The 22693-nt window shown below is 45.1% G+C and overlaps 1 protein-coding gene across 4 annotated transcripts in view; it reads left to right on the plus strand.

Annotated features, from left to right (window-relative positions):
* Positions 1-22693, plus strand: part of HSD3B7 (hydroxy-delta-5-steroid dehydrogenase, 3 beta- and steroid delta-isomerase 7) — a 57282-nt gene that overhangs the window by 7047 nt on the left and 27542 nt on the right. The window contains exon 2 of one of the 4 annotated variants that reach the window (XM_083707494.1): positions 4852-5877. The exons of 2 other annotated variants lie outside the window; for them this stretch is intronic. In XM_083707494.1, coding sequence (XP_083563620.1) covers positions 5753-5877 — 125 coding nt within the window. In that variant the 5' untranslated portion in view covers positions 4852-5752. Of the gene's footprint in view, positions 1-4851; positions 5878-18978; positions 19166-22693 lie in introns of those variants that run through there. One more of the 4 variants, XM_083707495.1, reaches the window with a different exon arrangement.

Raw genomic sequence — 22693 nt, forward strand, 5'->3', positions numbered from 1 at the left:
CAGGTTACAGACTCCGCTAACCCAGAAATAGTACCTCGGGCTAAGGACTTTGCTTCAGGATGAGAACAGAAATCGTGCTCCGGCGGCAGCAGGAGGCCCCATTAGCTAAAGTGGTGCTTCAGGTTAAGAACAGTTTCAGGTTAAGAACGGACCTCCAGAACGAATTAAGTACTTAACCTGAAGTACCACTGTACTCTGGCCTCTTGTTTCATCATTTGAGGTAAAGGGGTAGGCACCACAGACAGGGTTTAGCGCGTGTGCCCGCAAATGCAACAATAGCCCTTGAGGGCTCTGCTGTTGCCAGTTTAAGTTCAGCTTTGCTTGCTTCTGGCGTGCCAGTTCTTCAGGAACGGAGCTCTTCTTTGATCTGGAGAGGATTTCGCAGCCAGCTGCTCTTCCTAGCGCTTGGTGGGGTCAAGGGCTTTGTGTGTGTGGATTTCCTTCCTGCCAAGGCCCCAGGGTGCGAATTGTGGAGTTGAGAGAGCTTCAGTTGGTGCCCAGTGTTGCCACAGACTCTGAATTGTGTTTCAAGCTGCAAGCAGACCACACACTGAAAGCATGTCTCCGCCATGACTCCTGGGAACTTTAGTTTAAGGGTGCTGGGAATTGTAGTTTTCTGAGAGGTAAACATCAGTTCCCATGATTTTTTTTTAAAGGGAGGGAATGTGCTTTAAATCTGCTGGAAATTATAGCTCTGGGAAGGGTAAACTAAAATTCCCAGGATACATTGGAGGCAGAAAAGGTGCTTTAAATTCATAGTGCATATGCAGCCTAATGCAGGAGTGGGCAGAAGATACATCAGGATCTACTTCGTAAATCTTTGGGTGGTTTTGTTATTGGGTCACCAAGGATTTCTGGTAGGGTTCGAGTCAGAAATAACATAGTTCCTCACACCCTGTCCTTAATGCTGGTGCAATTGTTTTACTTGTTTCTGTAGTCGTATAAACTGGTTTTTCTTGTTTTTAATTTTTTTAATTAAATTGTTATATGCATTAGTACAAATTTAGATTACTGCAGAAATCTGATTAAAAACAAGTTTGCCTCATGGTCTCTTATTTATCACCACTTATGTAAATATTTATGTGACTTATGTAGCTTAAAGTTCATTTCCAGGTGAAGGAAATGCCAAAAACAATGTTTTATTAAAAGTCACTACTTACATGCAGTTTACAGGCTTAAAAACAATTGCATTCACTTGACTGATTTCCATTCCTGACCACAGGCGAACATACAGACTGCAGCAATTTCCCCTTCCTTTTCCGTTCTTATCATAATTCTCAGCCAGTCTGCTAGATGCCTAGCCTAGTAGCACACAGAAGGAGAGGGAGCTGATCCTTGTCTCCTTTTCTTTCTCCTATTCCAGGGGTGGCCAGCTCCCAAGAGACTGTGATCTACTCACAGAGTTAAAAACTGGCAGTGATCTACCCCCTTTGGGGGTGTTCAGGTCAAAGTTGTTGAGCTTTTCTCATGCCCTGTTTTTTTTGGGGGGGGGTTCAGGGCAAACTTGAGCTTTTCTTAGGGGAGCCAAAGTTGTTGAGTTTCTTTGGGGGGAGGCGGTGATCTACCAGTGATCTACCACAGACGTCCAGTGATCTACCGGTAGATCACGATCTACCTGTTGGTAGTGCCTGTCCTATTCCTTCATCCCTTGTCTGTGGAGAAGACAATCCCTGTAAGACTCCGCCAGCTGTGTTGATGTTTATTTCTTTGAACTACGCTCTGTAAACTAGCTGTATTAGTCTCGACTGGGGTAGCCAACGCTGGTGGCCTCCCCAATATTATTGGACTACAACTCCCATCTGCGTTAGCCAGCATGACCAATAATCAGGGTTGATGGGAGTTGTAGTCCCACATCACACAGAGAGTGCCACATTGGCTGTCCATAGGCTCCGTACACAACTTTCTTTCTTTCTTTCTTTCTTTCTTTCTTTCTTTCTTTCTTTCTTTCTTTCTTTCTTTCTTTCTTTCTTTCTGAGAGCCAGTTTGTGTAGTGGTTAAGAGCGGTAGTATCGTAATCTGGGGCATAGCTGTCAAGTGTCCCTTATTTGAAGGGACAGTCCCTTATTCCAGCGCCATGTCCCGCTGCTGTCCCTTATTGATGGATGTCCCTTAAATGTCCCTTAAATGATGTCCCTTAAATTTCAAAGGAAGCAGCTCCTCTCCCTCCCTCCCTGCCAGCCAGGGAGGAGGGAGGCTCCAACTGTGTTGCTTGGTTGTGTTGCTCACCCAATAAGAAGTCTAAGAACAACTGGGGGGTGGAGCTTGCATGCCTTGTGTGTGGCTAGTTAATGCAAGATGAGGGGTTTTTTTTGAATGCTGGACGCCATTTTGTTGCACGTGCTGCTGCAAACTTTGCAGTGCAAAGCCAGGCCGGGGAGCCATCTTAAGTTGAGGCTGCATAGGGCTTGTGGTGCATGTGATTCAGATTCTATTCAGTTGAACCTCTGGTTACAAAGTTGGTTGGACAGTGTTCTCGAAGCTACCAGCATGAGTTTGACCAGACTGCAGGAGGACAGGAAAACTGGAGTGCCTGGAACAGGTGAAGCTGCAGGTCCCTTATTTTGGCTGCTAGTCCCTTATTTTCAAGGCTGCTGGTCCCTTATTTTCAAATCTGTAAGTTGACAGCTATGATCTGGGGAACCGGGTTCGCGTCTCCGCTCCTCCACATGCAGTCTCTCAGACTCACTCACCTCACAGAGTGTTTATTGTGGGGCAGGAAGGGAAAGGAGAACGTTAGCCGCTTTGAAACTCCTTCGGGAAGTGATAAAGCGGGATATCAAATCCAAACTCTTCTTCTTCTTTCTTTCTTTCTTTCTTTCTTTCTTTCTTTCTTTCATTGTGTTTATATCCTGCTTTTTCCTCCAAGGCACCTATGGCGGCTCACACAGTTAACACGCAGGAAGGGGCTCTATACTCAACCTGCTCCTTTATGGGAGGTGGGGGCCAGGCCAGCTAGGAAGGAAGGTGTGTGATATTTCCAGGGTCACAGAAATTGCTGCAGGCCCCCTGGGGATGGCAAGAGCCAGCCAGTCCCTTCCCCAAAAGAATCTAGTAACTGAAGCAGGTTGTTCTCTTAGAGGCTAGTTCATCCTCTTTTGCATAACAGGAAGGAAGCCACTTATCATCTCAGCAAGGATGTGCTGACCTGGGCCTAGCATCCAAGATATGTGACTTCCTGTCACACAGAGCAAGGAGGTAAATCTGGATGTAATGGAAGACAAAGATGAGCTGGCAACCCAGATTATGGGATGCCGATGGCTTGGCACAGATGCCACAGGAAAGCTGCACACGTGAGGCCGTGCTGATCCCACAATAAACACCTGTACACCCCACCCCACCCCCAATTTGTGCTTTCTTTCTCATGGGTTGTATGACTGGTTTATCCTTCCTGCGGCATGGAGAAGTCTGTGAAGGATGTAATTCGGCTAATGTAGCTTCTGTTTTAAATCAGCCTCCCACCCCTTTTGTTTCCAGGGACTGTGTAGCCTTCCTGGATGAACGCTGGCTGGGGGATGTGTGACACTTCTCTCTCCTGTTTGTTGACACTTTGAACATCTGCATCCGAAAAAGGGCTCTGCGTCACTTAAAAAGTGGCATAAAGCATTTGGAAGATGCCTTGATGTGGGATCAGGCTATGAACCTCCCTTAGCTCAGTGCTGTCTGCTGGGGTTGCCCAAATTCCTTTAAAAAGAAACCAAAAATCTAGGGTAGCTGAGGAACTGAAGGGTTTTGCTTTCCCTTCCCTCCATATCTGTGCAGTAAAGCAGAGGTGGAGGAGCCTGAGGCCTGTGTGGACCTCCAGGCTTCTGTATCTGGCCTGGGGGGCTCTCTCCAGGTCTCATGCAGGCCACTGCCCCCTCAGCAACACTGCTCACTTCCAGGTCACAGCCCTGCAAAGGTAAAATCCATCTTTGTTGCTCCACCCACTTTTGACTCCGGCTCTGTCTACCAACAGACAGTCAGAATAAAATCTGCCTGCCTGTTGTTGACATCCGTCTATCTCGAGACACAATGGAGTGAGCCTCCGGGGGTGAAGTCAAACTGCTGCATTAGTAGTAGGGCCTTTTCAGTACTGGCCCCGACTTGGTGGAACGCTCTGTCACAAGAGACTAGGGCCCTGCGGGACTTGACATCTTTCCGCAGGGCCTGCAAGACAGAGCTGTTCTGCCTGGCCTTTGGTTTGGACTCAGTCTGACCCTTATGTTTCCGTTCCCTTATGGCCTTGATTTACTGGCTACTTTTAAAATGAAGCTGTATTTTAAATTGCATTTTAACCTGTATTTTAAATTGGTTTTTTTCTTTTTCTTTTTTTTCTTTTTCCCCTATTATGTTTTTTACTGTGATTTTACTGGTGTTAGCCGCCCTGAGCCCAGCTCTGGCTGGGGAGGGCGGGGTATAAATAAAAGTTATTATTATTTTTATTATTATTATTTACTGAAGTGACCTCCCCAGGGCACAGGCCTGGGCAGTGTGTATGGGGGACCTGGGCTTCCCAGGGTCTGCCTCAGGTAACAAAAAACCCGTTCTCGGCCTTGTTGATGTGGTCCAGCATGGCTGCAGCAGTTGGCGCAAAGGAGACGTACAAGGTGCCATCCAACCGCCTTAAGAACACCACTCTGGATTTGTGCAGGATTTGTCCTTAGAAGAAAAGGCTTTCAAGAAGTCCCGCAGGGCGGCCCCCTCCCCTTATGAAACAGGGCTGGGAAAGGTCCCCGTGCAGCCAAAGGGTTGCATCTACAGCTCACAAATAGTAACAAGGTAGAACAGAGCGCTGTGGCTTTTCCTTGTAACTTCTAACAGCTTTGCCTGAAATGAGGATTGAAGTGACTCCTGCTTTTCTCACTTCTGCAGCACTGGTATGTGGCAGGGACATTATCTTCCTGGATATTCTCCCTTTTATCCAACCTGCTGGGATTCTGTAGTGGCTTCTGTGCCTCCTCCACCGCTTGCCCTCCTCCTCTGCCCTCGAACAGAACATGCTGATCACTCTCCCCAAGCTCTTGCAACCTTGAACACCCTCCTGCTGAGGTGGCACCAGTTCAAGGCTGAACAAAGCCATAAAGCCATAAATTTGCAGCCTTGATCTTTTTACCTGGAGCAAAAGCCTCGGAAGGGCAATCTCCTCCTCCTCCTCCTCTTCTGACTGCTTTATTGGTGGCCTGCAAAGTCGTTTGTTTATTTGCTAAGCAGGACTTTTGCCTCTTGGCATCCCTGCCAGTGGCTGAGCCCTTTGCACTGGCAGCATTTTTGACCCAGGTTCAGAATCTTGTTCTTTCCCCTTGCAGGTCTCTCTCCCTGTTGACCTGTGTCAGTTGGAAATTCAGTAGGATGCTGAAAGCCATTCTCTGCCTCCTCCTGGAACACAGCATTTTTTAAAAAATATGCTCCAGAGCTCAGACCTAGAACTAAACCACAGAAAACCAGGCAGCACCCTTCCTCTCTCGAAGCAAGTTCAGACAACCCTGAACCTTCTCCTTACTCTCTTTTAAACTGCAAAAGCCTCATTTCCTCCTAGGAATCTTTCTTCTGAATTCCCATCCAGAGCTTATAGGAACTGGGGGTCTGGGTCTCCAGCTGCCAAAACACTGTCTGGTGTTTCTGCCTTTCATTGTTTTGCCTGCAGTCTTCTGCTGCCTTTGAATGGCTCTGTGTATCGCAGCCAAAGTAAGTTGACTTTCGTGACTAATTAAAGGGTGCTGTGAGCCCAAAGAGCTTAGTCCTGTTGGAGGTAGTGTAGTGGCCTCCAAATTGGATGGCTTCAAAAGAGGATTGGACTAGCCATATTAATTTGTATCCTGCTGAGGGGTTTACACAATTCAAAGTGTTGGTGCTGACCTTTGAAGCCCTAAACGGCCTCGGCCCAGTATATCTGAAGAAGTGTCTCCACCCCCATCGTTCTGCCCGGACACTGAGGTCAAGTGCCGACGGCCTTCTGGCGGTTCCCTCACTGTGAGAAGCGAAGTTACAGGGAACCGCCAGAAGGCCTTCTCGGTAGTGGTGCCCGCCCTGTGGAACGCCCTCCACCAGATGTCAAGGAAATAAACAACTATATTGACTTTTAGAAGACATCTGAAGGCAGCCCTGTTTAGGGAAGTTTTTAGCGTTTGATGTTTTATCATGTTTTTAATATTCTGTTGGGAGCTGCCTAGAGTGGCTGGGGTAAATAACAACAACAACAACAACACACAACAAACAGACAAAGGAAAAATAACGCTGACATAAAAACTCTGCTCATATACTAAGCGAAAGAATGGACAATCTCCCCGATTCTATCCCCCACAACCTCACATTGTCTCAGTATCTTAGACCTGTAGAAAGGACTCTGTGAATTGAAAACAGAGATGTTTTGTGTACCCTTAACTATAAACATCCTTTAATTAAACCCCCCTTTTAAAATATATTTTATTTTTTTAATAATAATAACAACAGATTCATAGAGGCTGAGGCTATGAATGGCTTCTAGCGATGATGGCTAGGTTGTTCCTCCGGCCTCTTGAGGCAGTATTCTTCTGAAAACCAGCTGTTGCGAATCACAAGGACAGAAAGAGTGCTGGAAGTACTCAGGGCTGTATATAATGAAACAGTTCTGCTAGTGCACGGATTTCCATTTGTGCAAGAGAACTTGCACAGCAGAACTTCCTCTCTCTCTCTCTCCATGCAGCCTCCAAATCCGCTCTGGAGGGTCGGGGGAAGACCCAGAACCAATTTAGGCAGCGCATGGGGAGAAGGAAGGGAAGTTCTGTTGCACAGCCAAAAGTCAGTGTGCAAACAGAACTACTTTGGGGGACACTGCCCTCAGACCAGGGCCGGCACAAGACATTTTGGCACCTGAGGTGAACCACGAAATGATGCCCATCCCCCATTGGTCAGGGAAGAAGGGATGAGTGAAGGTCTACAATAGGGGGCTAACGATCTGCATCAGGAACAAGGGTGGGAGGAGACAAGCAGCACCTTCTATTCACCCAGAGGCCTCTGTAAAGGGTGCCACCAAAGAGGTGGCAGATCTGGCCTCCAAGGAGCTTGCTGCAGATGTTGCTGCCATTGTGTCGGTGGCGGCAGCAGGTGATGCATTCCTCGGAGCCTGGATTTGCCGACCTTGCCTCATGGCTGGGCCGGCCTGCCTTAGGCTCTGCTTGTGGGCTGCCCGTAGGCATCTGATTGGCCACTGTAAGAACAGAGCCCTGGTCTTCTCCAGTAGGACTCCTCTTGCATTCTTTCCTGGTGCAACTCTGTTCTCTGGCCACGGATCCTTCCAGTCGGCCAATGATAGCTCAGGGGTAGAGCAGAGGCTTTGCATCAGAAGGCCACAGGTTCAAGATCTCCTTAAAAAACGGCCAGGGTTTGCTGCTCTTCACAAGCTGTAACATCCTCTAGGCAATCCTCTAGGATACAGAATCATAGATACATTAAAGGCAGTCTTCTCAAAGGGCAAGTTACTCTTGGATGCTCTCAAGACGGACTTTTGTCAAGCGTAGGCGCCAAGCGTCCCTCTGGTTTCAATTATGAAAGAAGCGCCTCTGTGAGCAGTCAGAAATGTGGGAAACATGACAGCAGAATGTAGGGCTAGGTCCATCTGATGATGGTTATGGCAGGGATAAGCGCGTCTGGGCAGAGATGGATCTTTCCAAGTGCCAGTAAGCATTTTGGGTGGTCTTGGCAACACACCCACTACCTGTGGATTGTGGCACTGCCACCTTTCCCAGAGTCTGACATGGATAAAGCTTTTCTCAGCATGAGGGAGGGGGGCGGGCTATGTTTGGGCTTTCTCATTATTTAACAGTTCCCTTACTCAATAGTTATTGTTGCCTGTTCCATCAGCTTCCTTCAGTTGTCCTGCTTGGCTTCCTCCTTGGCCTTTTTCTCACCCAACCACTCTTTGTGCTGCAGGTCTGCAGAAGTTTCTCATCCCAGCCAAACTCACGTTAGCCTCTTCCTTTGGCAAAACTGGACCGCAGGCATTCCGTGCCACGTTGCTCTCTGAGCTGCTGGTTCAAGGTTTTGCTGTTGGCCAGCCAAGCTGACAATATTTCATTTGCTCAGCAGATCGGGACTGTGTACATTCTGTGCCTTGTTGCTCTGTGACCTGCTGGCTTGTTGCTGAGGTCCCATCTTATCAGCCAGTCTGTGCCACAAGCAGGTGATGGTGTCCTGTGACCACTGGGGCTATCCTTTTGTGATGTCCCTCAGCCCCAGCCCTTCTGTTGCCGCCTCCTCCTCTTCCTCCACTTTATATCGTATCTCTTTCCCACCCACCATTATCTTTCCAAATTATGCCAAAAATCTATCTGTTCCCTTATCTCCTATCAAGAGACAGCTAACCCCTTCCTCCTTCCTTGTGCACACCTGCATGTCTCTGGGTCAATGGTGTCATTATTTTTTTTAGGGGGGGGGGACTCAGCTCAGCCCTCCAGGAAAAAAAGAAGAATGCTCAGCTGTTATGAGAGGAGGGGGCACTTATGAATGAACAGCTGTGTAGAAACACGAAAGGAAAGGAGATAAGAATCTATTCTGCACAGGTTGCCTGTTCTTTCAGGGCTCTTAATCGGTTAATGGAACTGGACTGCAGAAGTTCTGCCGTTGGCGGTGACTTCAGGATTGGGTTACAGCAATGCACTCTATGTGCAGCTACCCTTGTGCTTGATAAGGAAGCTGCAGTTATGGAAGAATGCTGAGAGAGACACGGTCACTGGTGGGAGTGGGACTCAGCTGTATGACTCCTTTGTGTAGAAATCGACGCTAGTTGCCCATTGGCTAATGGGCGAAGTTCAAGGAGTTATCATTTGTTTATAATGCCCTTAACACAGAGGTTTTCAACCTTTTTGAGTCCACAGTTCCCTTGATCAACTACATTCTTTTTGCGGCACCCCTGTGGGGCTCAGGAGCCCAGTTATGTCAATTATATGGTCTAAACCACCGAGCCTCTTGGGCTTGCCAGTCGGAAGGTCGGCAGTTTGAATCCCTGCGACGGAGTGAGCTCCCGTTGCTCTGTCCCAGCTCCTGCCAACCTAGCAGTTCAAAAGCATACCAGTGCAAGTAGATAAATAGGTACCGTTGTGGTGGGAAGGTAAACAGTGTTTCCGTGCGCTCTGGCTTCCGTCACGGTGTCCCGTTGTGCCAGAAGTGGTTTAGTTATGCTGGCCACATGACCTGAAAAGCTGTCTGTGGACAAATGCCGGCTCCCTCAGCCTTAAAGCGAGATGAGCACCACACCCCATAGTTGCCTTTGACTGGACTTAACTGTCCAGGGGTCCTTTACCTTTTACCCCTTGCCAGCAATCCTTTCACCCTTTTTCAAACACCCTTCCTTGTGGAGTGTTTCCTCAGCCTCCTCTCCCCTCTCCTTGGGAGTCCTCTAGGCAGCCGGTCTCTGAGCCCTACCCACCTGCCCCAAAGATTGGTGCCTCCTCACACTGCCCCACAGGGGCCTGGGAAGCACCCCCTGGCCAACCACAGAGGCACAATTCGCCTGTGGAGCTTGTAGCCAGGGCTACTGCAATAAACAACTGTGCGAGTCTTTGGGAGGCAGAGACATGAGAGGGCATCAGAGGCCAGTGTTGCCTGCGGCACCATCATTCAAGGCACCCCAGAGTGCCACAGCACACGGGTTGAAAACCACTGCCTTTACACCTTGAGCCCTGTTTGCCTCCAGGCCTACCTTACCCCATAATGTGTCCATTTGACCTTTTCCCTTTGCAGAACTGGCAGTGTTGCAGCTGATGCTTCATAATACTCGTTCTGCATCTGTTAGAAATCAGTCTTTTAGTGTGGCAGCTCCTGACATCAAGCAGGTCCCTTTGCTGTACTCTCTGCTGTGGAACCTGCTTAAAACGTTTTTGTTTAAGCACGCTTGTACAAAAAGCTGCTGTTGACATTCTTTAGAATGTCTTATTTTTTAACTCTTTTTTCTTTAAAATGAGGGTTTGAATGTTTCATAGTTTTGCAAACCATTTAAACGTTTTCTTACAACCAAGCAATGTATACATTTTGTATATAAAAACTCTGTTTTTAGGGCTCATTATTACCTGACTTGCCAGTGGTCTCCCTGAAGATGCTGGGAATTGAACCCAGAATCTTCCGCCTGTGAAGGACGACTTGCTCAGATGGATGTCATTTGCCATTGTTTTGATGCCGTGGGCGTTCAAACTTTGAATGCCTTCGGAGAAAGCCTTTCTCTATTAGCCTTCACCTCTTCCACAGAATTATTGGCCATTCTAAGGCACACACAGAATACCTGTGGCACGTGACTGCCTCCCTTTACTTTTGGCCATATTTGCCACTTCTCTGATAATCCCTGATAAGCTTCTGAAAAAGCCCAAGAGTTTTCTCCAAGACATGCTTTGAAAACCACAGCTTTTTTTTAATGGACAGGTTACTGAACAACAAAATGCACTGAAATTTAATTGGGATGGTCTCCGCTTTAAATATATCTTAGTGAACTGCACGAGTTGTAGTCGTTTTCAAAAATACCGTGTGAATTTGCGTAATAGGACAAAGCAATTATTCTAAAGAAGCGGCTTGGGGGAAGCATACTTTGGGTTGGATTCAGCTAAGTGCCATTCATGAGTAACCTACTGGAATAAATGGGCATATGTTAGTTATGCATATCAATTTCAATGCGTCTGTTCTGAGTCGAACAACTTTGGATACACCCATTTGCATTTTGTAAGGCGGTGCACACAGAGGCATAATCTCAGAAACGGTATTCCCAGTTCTCTCTCTCTCTCTCTCTCTCTCTCTCTCTCACACACACACACACACAGAGAGAGAGAGAGAGAGAGAGAGAGAGAGAGATGTTTTTTTTTGACGGAATATTGCTATTTGCAGTTTGCAGAAGTTGGAAGGTGAGAACCCGTCTGTAGTCTGGTCTTCCAGAAGTTGTTGGACTTCCAACTCCCATCAGTCCCAGCCAGCAGTACCAGTAGTCAAGGAAGATGGGAACTGTAGTTCAACAGCACCTGGCCACATGCTTGTCTTAAGCGCTCCATACATCAACATAAAAGCTAATCTGTTCACTGTTCAATTGAGAGATCTTTATATGCCATCTGTTTTGAATTGCTTGATCAGTGAATTGGGACAGCAGTTTCAAGGTTGCGGTGGCGATGCATTTCTGAGATTACCTGAGAATTAGCAGGACTAACTTGAGTGCTGCATAGTTTTTATGTCTGATGTTTTATTATGTTTTTATATCTGTTGGAAGCCACCCAGAGTGGCTGGGGCAACTCAGCCAGATGGGCAGGGAACTAATAATAATAATAATAATAATAATAATAAATGCCACAAGAATCCAAGACCATCACAAATTTCCTTCGCTTTCTGAGCCTTTTTGAGCTCCTTCAGAAAATGCTGTAACTTTTAGAGGAAGAAACAGTTCCCTGTTTTCTTTTTCCCGTTTCCAGTACTGTATAGACTTCTAAATATGTCAGGCATGTGGAAGGTTAGAAGGAGAAGAAAAGGGAATTTATTTGAGCAGCAGATGAGGATTGGTCATGATTATGTGGTTTGTTTTTTTCCTATAGAGAAGGGTTATCTGTCATTTTTATTTCTGTACTTAGTGACAGCTTTGTTCGGGTGCTTTATAGAGATAGCAGAAAGACAGAAAGACAGGTGTCTGCCCTGGAGCAAATGTGGGCCATGCAGAGCGTGGATTGAAGAAAGAGATAAGAGGTTTAAAGATAATCAAGCAAAGTAGGGGAGAAAATCCTCTTAAGTATTTATATGTGAACCTGCAATCCTGTGTGTATTTACATGGAAATAAGAATCTCTGTTCAATGGGATCTACTCTCAAAGTCCGTGTACACAGCATTGCATTACTCGCAGGGGATGAGAGTGTGGAGGCTGATGCAGAGAATGGCAACATGTGCAAATGGCTTTAGATACCTATTAAGTCCATAAATTACTATATAGCAGGCATCCCCAAACTCGGCCCTCCAGATGTTTTGGGACTACAATTCCCATCATCCCTGACCACTGGTCCTGTTAGCTAGGGATGAAGGGAGTTGCAGTCCCAAAACATCTGGAGGGCCGAGTTTGGGGATGCCTGCCATATAGCATATATTCAACACAAAAAACAGAGACTACCGTATTTTTCGCTCCATAAGACGCACCTAGTTTTTAGAGGGGGAATGCAAGAAAAAAAAATTCTTTAAAGGGAGTGCTGAGCAGAGCCTGTATGCATCCCAGGCTCTGCTCAGCGCTCCCTTTCACGAGCCGCGTGGAGCGTGTTTGTGGCTCTTGGGGGCTTTTTCCCGAGGAAGTAGAAGGGGCTGCCCTCTGTCCCTTCCCCCACCTCCCGCAATAGCCAGGAAGAGCGAGCGGAGCGTGTGTGCGGCTCTTGGGGGCTTTTCCCGCCTGCCTCCCACCTGCATTTGCTCCATAAGACACACACACATTTCCCCTTACTTTTTAGGGGGGGGGGGAAAGTGTGTCTTATGGAGCGAAAAATACGGTATTTGTTGTTGACAAAGGACAGTTGGACATATAAAGGGCCCCATTACCTTCAGTAGCTTAAGGCCTCATCAAACCTAAATCCGGCCTTGACTATGGCAATTACATACTGCTGGACTAATGAATGTATCCTAGTGGGAACAGAGCACAGGTATAATAAGCATTAATGGAACTGTTGGAGTCTCCCATTATTATTTTTTTGCTGACTGCAAAGGTCCAGCACAGAAATGGGCAAAGCATCAGATGGATAAACGCAAAGGCCGCTAGGCCAACACCTTCGGTTATGACTTAGTTGGAAGTTGGATTACTTCCCCCAGCAATTAAAAAAATCATAATCTGCATCTGTGCACACAAATGAGCATAGGGAATGTTGCAAATATCTTTCTCCTTTAGTCTTTGCTGTGCGTTCCCTCTTCTCCTTTTTGTGTGGCTATAGTGGGCCCACTGCTTCTTCCTGAGATGTGCACAGAGTTGTACAGTTGTGATGTTGGCAAATTCCTGATCTCCTTTACCTTACTAGTATCAGACTGCTAGCCTGGTTCCCTTTGCAATGTGCCTTAATTGAAGAAGAGGTGTGTTAACAGGGAAAGCGAGGGTTTGGTGTTTGAGGACCATGTCTCCCTTGTTTTGAGCATGATTTGAAGGAACTGAGAAAGGTGGGGGAGAATCCAGGTGTTCTGCAAAGGAGTCATTTTTCTGGTATGTTTGGAACAGTTTATAGCAATTAGGGGTGGGGTGGGATTGGAGGATAGAATACTGTTTATATTTTTAAAAAAGAAATGGAATAAACACAATACATTACTGTACAGTAGTTTATCCTTCTTAATGACGCTCTAACACAAATTAAACATAGTGGCATTTTATAAAAATGAATATGATGGGTGGAGTGCTCACATTTTATAATTATTGCCAAAATTTAAAGCTAAAATGAGAGGGAGAGGGTTGGGATAGAAGCCACAGCTGGCGACCCCTGGGGTCTCCACCCTTCCTTGTTTGCAGGCCTAAGTGATATGAACGCCCCTAGTTTCTGATCCAAAGCTACACGCAACTGGTGTGAGATAATCTGTTTGTTCAGATGCATCCTTCATTCCACTGTTTTCTTCATTTATCATTATTTGGTAGCTGATGTGCAATGTGTTGGTGTACATACAATTTATGATTTGAGACCTGGGCCAAATAAGTGTCACTAAGCTGTTGTCCATTTGTCATGGCAAGAATTGAGAAACTCCCTTACAGCGGCAGAGGATTCTCGTAAATAGAAGGGTAGCTGAAAAGATTCCGGGATCCTATAGTGCATATGGTGCAATTTATGCAGGTTTCTGGAAGGTGGGGCTGTGGGGGGAGGGGGCTTCTAAGGAATTTGGGGAGTGATAGTGGGAAAGGATTCAGTTTGTACATTACTGAAGTGGACAAAACTTCACCAGAACATCAGTATCTTTTGAAATACCAATACTGTACTTAAATTTCATCCAGTCCTACAATTTTATGATTCTATGTTTAAGGAAATAGAGTCATCTGTTACCCTATATAAATATGATTTTAAAAACTTCAGGAAGATGTGCTATTCCGTGCAAAGTGATCTCTTATAGTGGAGACATAGCAGGGTGGCAAAGGCTGGCAAAGAGACCCATCCAAAATGCTTCCAAGATTGAGGAACCAGAGACGTCACAATTTCTGAGGTGGAGGAACAGGAGGCAAACATTCAGGCTACAGGTGGTGGATTTGCTTTTGAAAGTCTCCCTGCCAGTGGGAAAAATAAAAAATCAAGTAACTATAAGCTCCTGAGAGGGAGTCCAGCCCTATTCCCTATATTTGCTAGTTTTTCTTCTACGATTTCCCACCCTCTCCCCACATTTTTTTAAAATGGCATCTCCACCTGAGTTTGGAAGTGGCACAGTCCATTCTGGTAAATGTACAGACAAGGCCGCAAAGCTCTATGGCAACGAGGTGCCCAAATGTCCATTGTCTTTCTGTTAATTGGTAACTCTGGCTCTCCCTGCTGAGGCACTGAGAATGTTTGACCAAGCAGGGGATGGCATGAGGAAAGAGGCAGCCATTGACATTCGACCTCCTCTGGCTGGAGCCAGGATGCCTCTGGGTGCCAGCTGCTTGGGAATCACAAGTGGGGAGAGGGGGCTGTTGCTCTCGGGTCCCCCCTGCCAAGCCTTCCACAGGCATCAGGCTGGCCTGGGTGAAAACAGGATGCTGGACTAGGCAGGGCCAGCCCACCCATGAGGCAAGGTGAGGCAGCTGCCTCGGGTGGCAAGATCCACAGGGGCAGCAGATCCAGCCCACGAGAAATGCACTGCCCGTGGCTGCCACTTCTTTGGCAGCCTCCATCCCAATGCTACCTCTGCTGCAGCTGCTTGGTGAATAGGGGCTGCCCTCTGGGGTCCCCTGGGCTCTGCACCTGCCTGGCATAATTCAGAGCTGGCCCTGATCTTTTCTCCACATTGGTCTTTGATTCCTGTTTTTTTAAATATACATTTTTATTTTATTTTTTACATATCAGTTCCAACAGTCTTACAACACAACTTCTCATCTTATGCAATATTTTAGACTTCCGTCAACACCTCTGATGATTTTCCGTTCTTTATCACTTATTCTTCATTTCTTAATTTCTGTATTACATTTAATTGTCCTTAACTAATAATTCTCTTCATATTCTTGCAATATTTCAAAGAATCCACCTTACAAAACTTCTTGCAGTCCTACTAGGGTAATCTGTTAATCACAATTACTTTTCAAATAGTTCATATATTTACTCCAGTCTTCTAAGAATCTCTGATCCCGCAGGTTTCTAATCCTTCCTGTTAATTTATCTAATTCAATGGTCTTTGATTCTTACGTGAACCTTCGGGTAAAGTTCCCGATGTAGATCTTCATTGTCTCTTTGGTCCTGATGTAGATCTTCACTGCCCCCCTTTTCCTTGGCCTGAGGAGGACCAAGAGCCATTTTTCGGTTTGCTTCGGGCTGAAATATCTCAGGCTGGCCCTTTGGCTCTTCTTACATTGCTGTGCTTCTGTGTCGCCCAGGGCATTTTCTCCAGGTTGCAGATGTGCCCACAGGCCCCGCATCACTGTCGACCTCTGTTCTGTTCTGCACCCGCCGACCCCCCCCCCCCCCATGTTCAAAGTTTAGCTCAAAACATGGGCAGTTAAGTATTTGAAGAGCAATTAAGAGTCTCCAAAGGGATCCGTGGCAAAACCTGTATAGCTAGAACAAGGGCAGAACGTGTTTCCTCAATGGGTTACCAGTTTATGTGGGCTCCTGCGACTGAAGTGAGCCGCTCACTTTCTTGGAACGTGAGTAGGCAGGTGCAGCCTATTAATTTCTTGTGTGCTATTACATTCATTATATCGTTGCTGCATTAACTCTTTTGATAAAGAGTGGCATATCCCAAATAAGTCAACTGCTGCCATCCCACAGATTTGGCTTAGGGGCAGAAGATGTTTAGAGCACACGAAAAAATGTGGCTGGCCCCAGCTGCAGCGGCAAACTAGAGAGTCACCAAAAATCTAGAGGTGGAAGATGGATAGATACAGGTTGAATTTTGATCTGCATTTGGGGGGGGGGGGATAAATATTATAAACCATTGGTAGCATTGCCCATGGATACAGGGGTAGGGCTTGCGTACTAATGACTAAGGTGGAGCAAAATGATGTAACAGCCGACTTAACAGAAATTAAACAAATAAGTGTTTCCGTGAATTGCTTGTTGACAGAAATGTCCCATTGTTCTGCAGTTCACAAGAAGGCACAACATGTGCGTAAGGGAACATAGGTTTTCTGCTAAAAATCCATTATTAAATAGTGGTGATGCATGGGTGATTTGTTTTCCTCCTGGGTGTGAGGAGGAGAGATTATATTGTCTATTTGGATTGATTATAGAGACAACTCTACAGAGCTCTGAGTAATGCGCCCGAATGCCAGTTTCTGGAAACAACTGGAGAGGAAAGTGTCCCTTGGTTCATGTCCTGCTTGGTGATTTACCACAGACATCCCCGAAAGAACAGGCTGCTGGTCCACATAGGCCATTGGCCTAGAGAGCATTGTGACTAAGCAGTGTATAAACCTTTCAAAATGAGCAAAATAAAGACGCAACGCTCTCTTCAGGAGTAAAAACCAACCCAAGAACCAAGAGGTCTATTTGCGTTACGACCATTGTATCAATATTGGCTTCTGAAAGGAGGCCTTGTTTAGGACTTAGCATCTATTAGACAATACACCAGTGTGCGATATCAGGCCTGTAGTTGCTTTTCACGATAATTAAAAATGTAAAAGTTTAGTTACTACATAGAAATGCCTTGGTAAAAATTATTGCAAGAGCTGCCTAAGTGGAGACCCAACAGAGTTTTCGCAGTTTCTGAAGGTTTAACTAAAAGGTATTTGCAAATCCTGTGGACCGTAGCCAATATGAATTTCACCACAGGCTGCTTTAATCAAATGATATATGTTTCATCCCTGCCAGAAATTAAATGGATGGCTGCAGCACACTCTACGTGGGCCTGCCTTTCCAAGAGTGTTTGGAAATTTTCAGGTGTTTTGAAATGCAGCTGTTGGCCTCATAAGTGTGGCTCGCTGAGAGGAAAGAAGAACTCACTCCAGCATTGTTCCCAACGTCATTGGTTTCCAGTTAACTTTATTCAGAAGGCTTATAGGCTGCTCTCCAGCAACCTCAATGAAGAATGGTGCTTTAAAAAACACAAATTGCAAAATTCGAAATTTAATACATGGCACGCCACAAGGTGCAAAAGCTCTCATCGTATCACTGTAGAAATACAACTGAAATGACAACATCTTGCAGCTTCTTCCCACCTGGGGGAAGGGCTGTGGCTTAGTGGTTGAGCATTTGCTTTTGTGCCCAGAAGGTCCTGGGTTCAATTTACGGCATCCCCACGTAGGACTGGGAGACATTTCCTGGTTGAAATGCTGTAGAGCCACTTCTTGTCAGTATAGATGGTCTATCTCAGTGTAAGATGGCTTCCTGTATCCTTGAGTTGTGCTCCAGCAGAGCCAATGAGTCAGGGATGATGGGAACTGTGGTTGAAACCATTGGGGCAGTGGCACCAGGCTAGGGAAGGCTGACATATTGCTCCCCTGTTTATCCCTGCCAGACCTCCTCCCCATGTGTCCAGGAAGGCCATTTGTCTAAGCCACACTCACTTGCCCTTTATCTGTTGCGCTATCTATCACTGCTACAGGCAGCATCTGAGGAACTCCCTGTCTCTTAGGCGTCTTAACTGTACTGTTTCGGATGTGTGCTTATAGCATTTTTGTTTAAGCCAGCCTATTCAAATGCGTATGTGCTGATGTGTTTTGATCTCCTTTACTGATATATATATATATATATATATATAGATAGATAGATAGATATAGATATATAGATATCATAAGCATATGTACAAACACATTATTTCATTTATTTTTAAATGTTTTTAACTGTTATTTAGTGATAATTTTGATATATTTATTGTAAGCCACTTAAAAGGTGGTTTTTTACTACAATCTAGGGCTATATAAATTTTGTTAAATATATGGTGTTGGATGCAGGGCCAAAAGGGAGTTTGCAGATGCCCCTGGGAAGCCCTGTGTGGTGCTTTGCCAGCACCAACAACCAAACAGGCCTGAGATTCCTTGCTGCTTCTCTAGTTAACCGCTTCTCTCTTGCTCAAAGGCTACCTCACCAAATCAGGGGTAGCCAGCTTAGCATCTTCCAGATGTTTTTGGAGGACAACGCCCATCATTCCTTGACCATAGGCCACATTGGCTGGAGCTAGTAGTCTAACTACACCTGGAGTTTAGCTTTAGCTTCCTTTGATCTTGTTCTTTAACCAAGTGGTACCTTGGGTTAAGAACTTAATTCGTTCTGGAGGTCTGGTCTTAACCTTAAACTGTTCTTAACCTGAGGTACCACTTTAGCTAATGGGGCCTCCTGCTGCTGCCGCGCCGCCGGAGCACGATTTCTGTTCTCATCCTGAACAAAATTCTTAACCCGAGGTGTTATGTACTGAAGTTCTCACCCTGGGCCAGCAGGGGGATACTGTAGATAGTTATGCAAATAAGGCATCGGAAGTGACGTTCAGTGATTGGATAGTTTTAGAAAATTGTTACAGTTACGTTGTACTGGAGCTCTATATAAGCAGGCTGACTGAACCCTTCAGTTCAGTTCTGTCCTGGCCTGTGAATAAACAAGAGCTGTTTGAAGAATCGCTGTGTCGTCTGATATGTTCACCCACAACTCAACACAAGGTACTACTTCCGGGTTAGCGGAGTCTGTAACCTGAAGCGTATGTATTCCGAGGTACCACTGTATTTGGAATTGTAGACTGGATGTGTGGAAGGGGGGCAGCAGGACTGTGTCCCCCGTACCTGCCCCTCTGACGGCTGTGTGCTGACCATCTGCTTCCAGACATATTCGGTCATGGTGTGAAAAGCCTGACATTGCAGGAAATGAGTGGTATTTTTCTGACAGCAACATGACATCTGTTTCCTTTGCTTCTCATTTCCTTTTGGCTGCCATTTATAGGGGACTCTATTAGTGCTTTCCCTCACACGTCAATTCTGAGGATAATTGCTCTTCTACATATGGTAGATCAGAAGGTGATTCAAGGTTGCAGCATGCTAGCTGCTGAATGAATAAGCAGGCGACTGTCTTCTTTCGTTTGATTTTGCTACAAAGGGTTTCCTCCTGGTATTTGCGTCTTTTGATTTTGCCCAGGTATGGTCTTTCAACAGGTTTGATGCTCACACTAATAACTGCCTTCAAAGCGTTCTGCAAACCGCAGAGTTATTTATTTATTTTAATGGATTTTAATTACGTCGTGCAGTTTTGTGATAATTTATTGCTCTAGAAATGCATTTGTATTGGCCAGTTCCTTAACTCTTTCGGCTAATTGTTTTGAATTTAGTTGGGGAATATGGGCTTCATTGACTCATGATTAATCTTTTCTAAATATGTTTGCAGCAGGAGCACATAATATCAGTAATGTATGAGCACAAATAGCTTTACAGTTTTTAAAATAAATTGCTAAGAAGTGGTGTTGGCATGTTCTGTAGATTCCCCTGATGAGGACAATGCAAAGTACTGTTAGAGATTTTGGGCTAAACCCTAGAAATTAATAAATGCTAGGATTCTGGGTTCTTTGTGATATGCAGGGAGAATACATACTACAAGTGAGGATCCCTGGGCTGCCTTATGCAAACCAGTCTTGCTGGCTTGAGGGAAAAGCAGGCGTTACAATAGAAAGAAATTGAGGGTAGTCAACAACTCCTTGTCCCAGGTAGGACCAGAGACTGGAGATTCGGGAGGTTGCCAGGGTAACTGCTCTGAAGGAGGGCAAGGGGCTTCTGGGAAGAAGAAAGGGAGAGATCCATCTTGGGGAGGGTGAAGGAAGGACTGCCTGCGATGCTCTGGGCCATGCTGTAAGATCTGGACCCCCTCCAAGCAGACCGAGGGTGTAAATAATAATTATAATTTAATAATAATAATAATAATAATTTAATTATAATTATAATTATTTATACCCCACCCATCTGGCTGGGTTTCCCCAGCCACTCTGGGTGGCTTCTAATAAAACACTAAAATACAATAACCTATTAAACATTAAAAGCTTCCCTAAACAGGCGAATAAACCCTATTTCTTAAAGCACAGCGGACTCCACCGTGTCTTCTGTTCTCAAAAGGGACACAGATCCTGTGTTGGTGCCTGAGATCCGATGCACTCTTGCCACGGCTTGGCAGAGAGAGGGGTAGGTGCTGGGCTTTTGCAACAGTACGTTGGGAATGAGTTCTAAAATTCCCTGGTCTTTCAGTATTCTGAGAATGGCCATTGCTATTTTGTTCGGCATCTAGGGTGTCTGTAGGCTGTTTTTTTTGTTGTTTGTTTTTTGGTGAGAGGGATTACAGTGCATTCCTGGAGATTTAGGGTTAGCAATAAAAGTGGATTGAAGCACTGTGACGTCCAAGGACAGCAAAAACCCGCATTTTAAAAAGGAAACAGACTTTTATCAGTTAGGAAAGTCTCAGGGAAATTCATTGAAAAGTGTCGAGTGAATACAGTGGTACCTCTGGTTAAGAACTTAATTCGTTCTGGGACTTCCGGGTTGGCGCCTCCGGCAATGGTGGAGCTCCTCCGATCGGGAGGAACTTGCTCCGTGGAAAACAGGGTCTGACCGCCACGGCGAAGGTGGAGACCCACTGAAATCACAAGTGGGAGAAGCTTGTGAACCTGGGATTCGGCTGGCACCTTTTGATTCGGCTGGCACCTTATCTCCAGCTGCAAGATAAGGATTCTGAGAAAATCAGAGATTGACCTTGGACCATTCAAAATGTTGACAGGAGAAGCCATTGTGACTGTATTATGTAAGATAAGCTATTCGCTGGAACAGCTTCATAAGAAGACAGATGACATGATGTTTAAAATTGATAACTTGGAACAGAAAGTGACTAATTTGAATCAAAAAGTGAGCACCAACACAGAAATAATTCAGGACTCGGTACAGGAATATACTTTGGCAGGACAAAGGGTGGAGGAAAAGGAGAAAGCTGTTGTTTTTGAACCTAAAGTAATACAAGTGGGATCCTTAGTTTTGCAGAAGCAAATTGAGGACTATAAATTGAGGCTTTTTATGATTGAATTTAGAAAAAGTCAGATTTTGAGGATTGGATCCCGGCTTGGACTGAAGAAGGAAAGTTGGAAAGATCCCTTTATCCAGGGATTAACTCTCTTTTGGGACATGGGTTTGGGTTTGGAGGAGATTGAAGTTTTGGGGGCCTTTGGATTTGGAGGAATCCTGAAATACGTCCTGAAATACTTTATGGACCTTAGCTTTAACTATGGAAAATTGGCTGAACTATCCAGAAGGAATAAAAGTACTGTTAGGTTGGAGTTTTCCCGAGATTTGCTCCTTAGCATTAAAGAATATGAAGAAGATCTGCAGAAGGGATTTGGAAAAGAGTTAAGAGCCTTGGACATAAGATCTCCAGTTTGATGGACTATATGGAATTGATGGAAAGGACTGGCAGAATCCGAAACCAGGGAGAGGAGATGGTGGAAGAAGACTGGAAAATTTAAAGTTTATATATAGAAATATTGTAAAATTAATGACTGGTAGAAAAATGGTGGAATGATATTTTATGGATTTAGCAGAAATGTTATAAGTAGTTAAGTATATATAAGTATTTTAGTTTTAATGGGAAATAAGGTTTAAAAATATGTTATTTTTAACATATTAAAAATATGTTTCTATAGAAAATGGAGAAAGATGGAAAGGATTTGCTGAAACAATTAGTAGAAGTGGGATACAAAAAGGGAGGTGAGAGGAGGTCGAGGAAACAAGGGAATGAAGGATAGAGCATGGAAAAGGAGGTATGTTTTTAAATTGTTTTTGTTTTGCTTTATTTATGTTTAGTTTAATGGGTTTAGGTTGTGTTTTGTATTGTTTATACATTGTATTGTATTGTTTTTCTCAGTTTTTTATTTTCTTTTGTTTTTTCTCTTTTGTCTTCTTTTCTTTTTCTTCTCCTTTTTTGTAACTTTTAAAAGTAATAAATATTATTTAAAAAAAAGAACTTAATTCGTTCTGGAGGTCCGTTCTTAACTTGAAACTGTTCTTAACCTGAGGTATCTCTTAACCTGAGGTACCACTTTAGCTAATGGGGCCTCCTGCTGCCGCCGCATGATTTCTGTTCTCATCCTGAAGCAAAGTTCTTAACCCAAGGTACTATTTCTGGGTTAGCGGAGTCTGTAACTTGAAGCGTCTGTAACCTGAAGCGTCTGTAACCCGAGGTACCACTGTAAATGAAGGGAAGATGTATTAAACACCATGTAGGCAAATCAAGATGAATGCCCTCTGTGCAATTTTCCTGCAAAGAGATTGCAGCGAATGCTTTATAAAGATTGGGCACAGTCTAGCTGTCAAAGCATATACCACGTCTAGCAGTTGTGGCTTCCTCCAAAGGTTCTTGGGAGCTGTAGTTTTTAAGGGTGTGGAGAGTTGTTATAAGAGCTACAGTTCCCAGCACCCTTAACAAACTGCAATTCGCAGAATTCTTTGGGGGAAGCCATGTGACTCAAAATCTGGATGATGCTGAATAAATAAGAGCAAATTTTGAATTTGCCTCAGGCAGCAAAAACTCTTGGACCTGCCTTTACAACGGGTGTGATGAGCAGTCTTGAAACCCCTGTATCCCTTGCTATTGAAACTGTCACATTGAGCGTATTTCAGTTGAGCTGTGCAGAATGGT

This window comes from Podarcis gaigeae (genome assembly GCF_964106915.1).
Source record: "Podarcis gaigeae genome assembly, chromosome: 13".
In the NCBI taxonomy this organism is placed as follows: Eukaryota; Metazoa; Chordata; class Lepidosauria; order Squamata; family Lacertidae; genus Podarcis; species Podarcis gaigeae.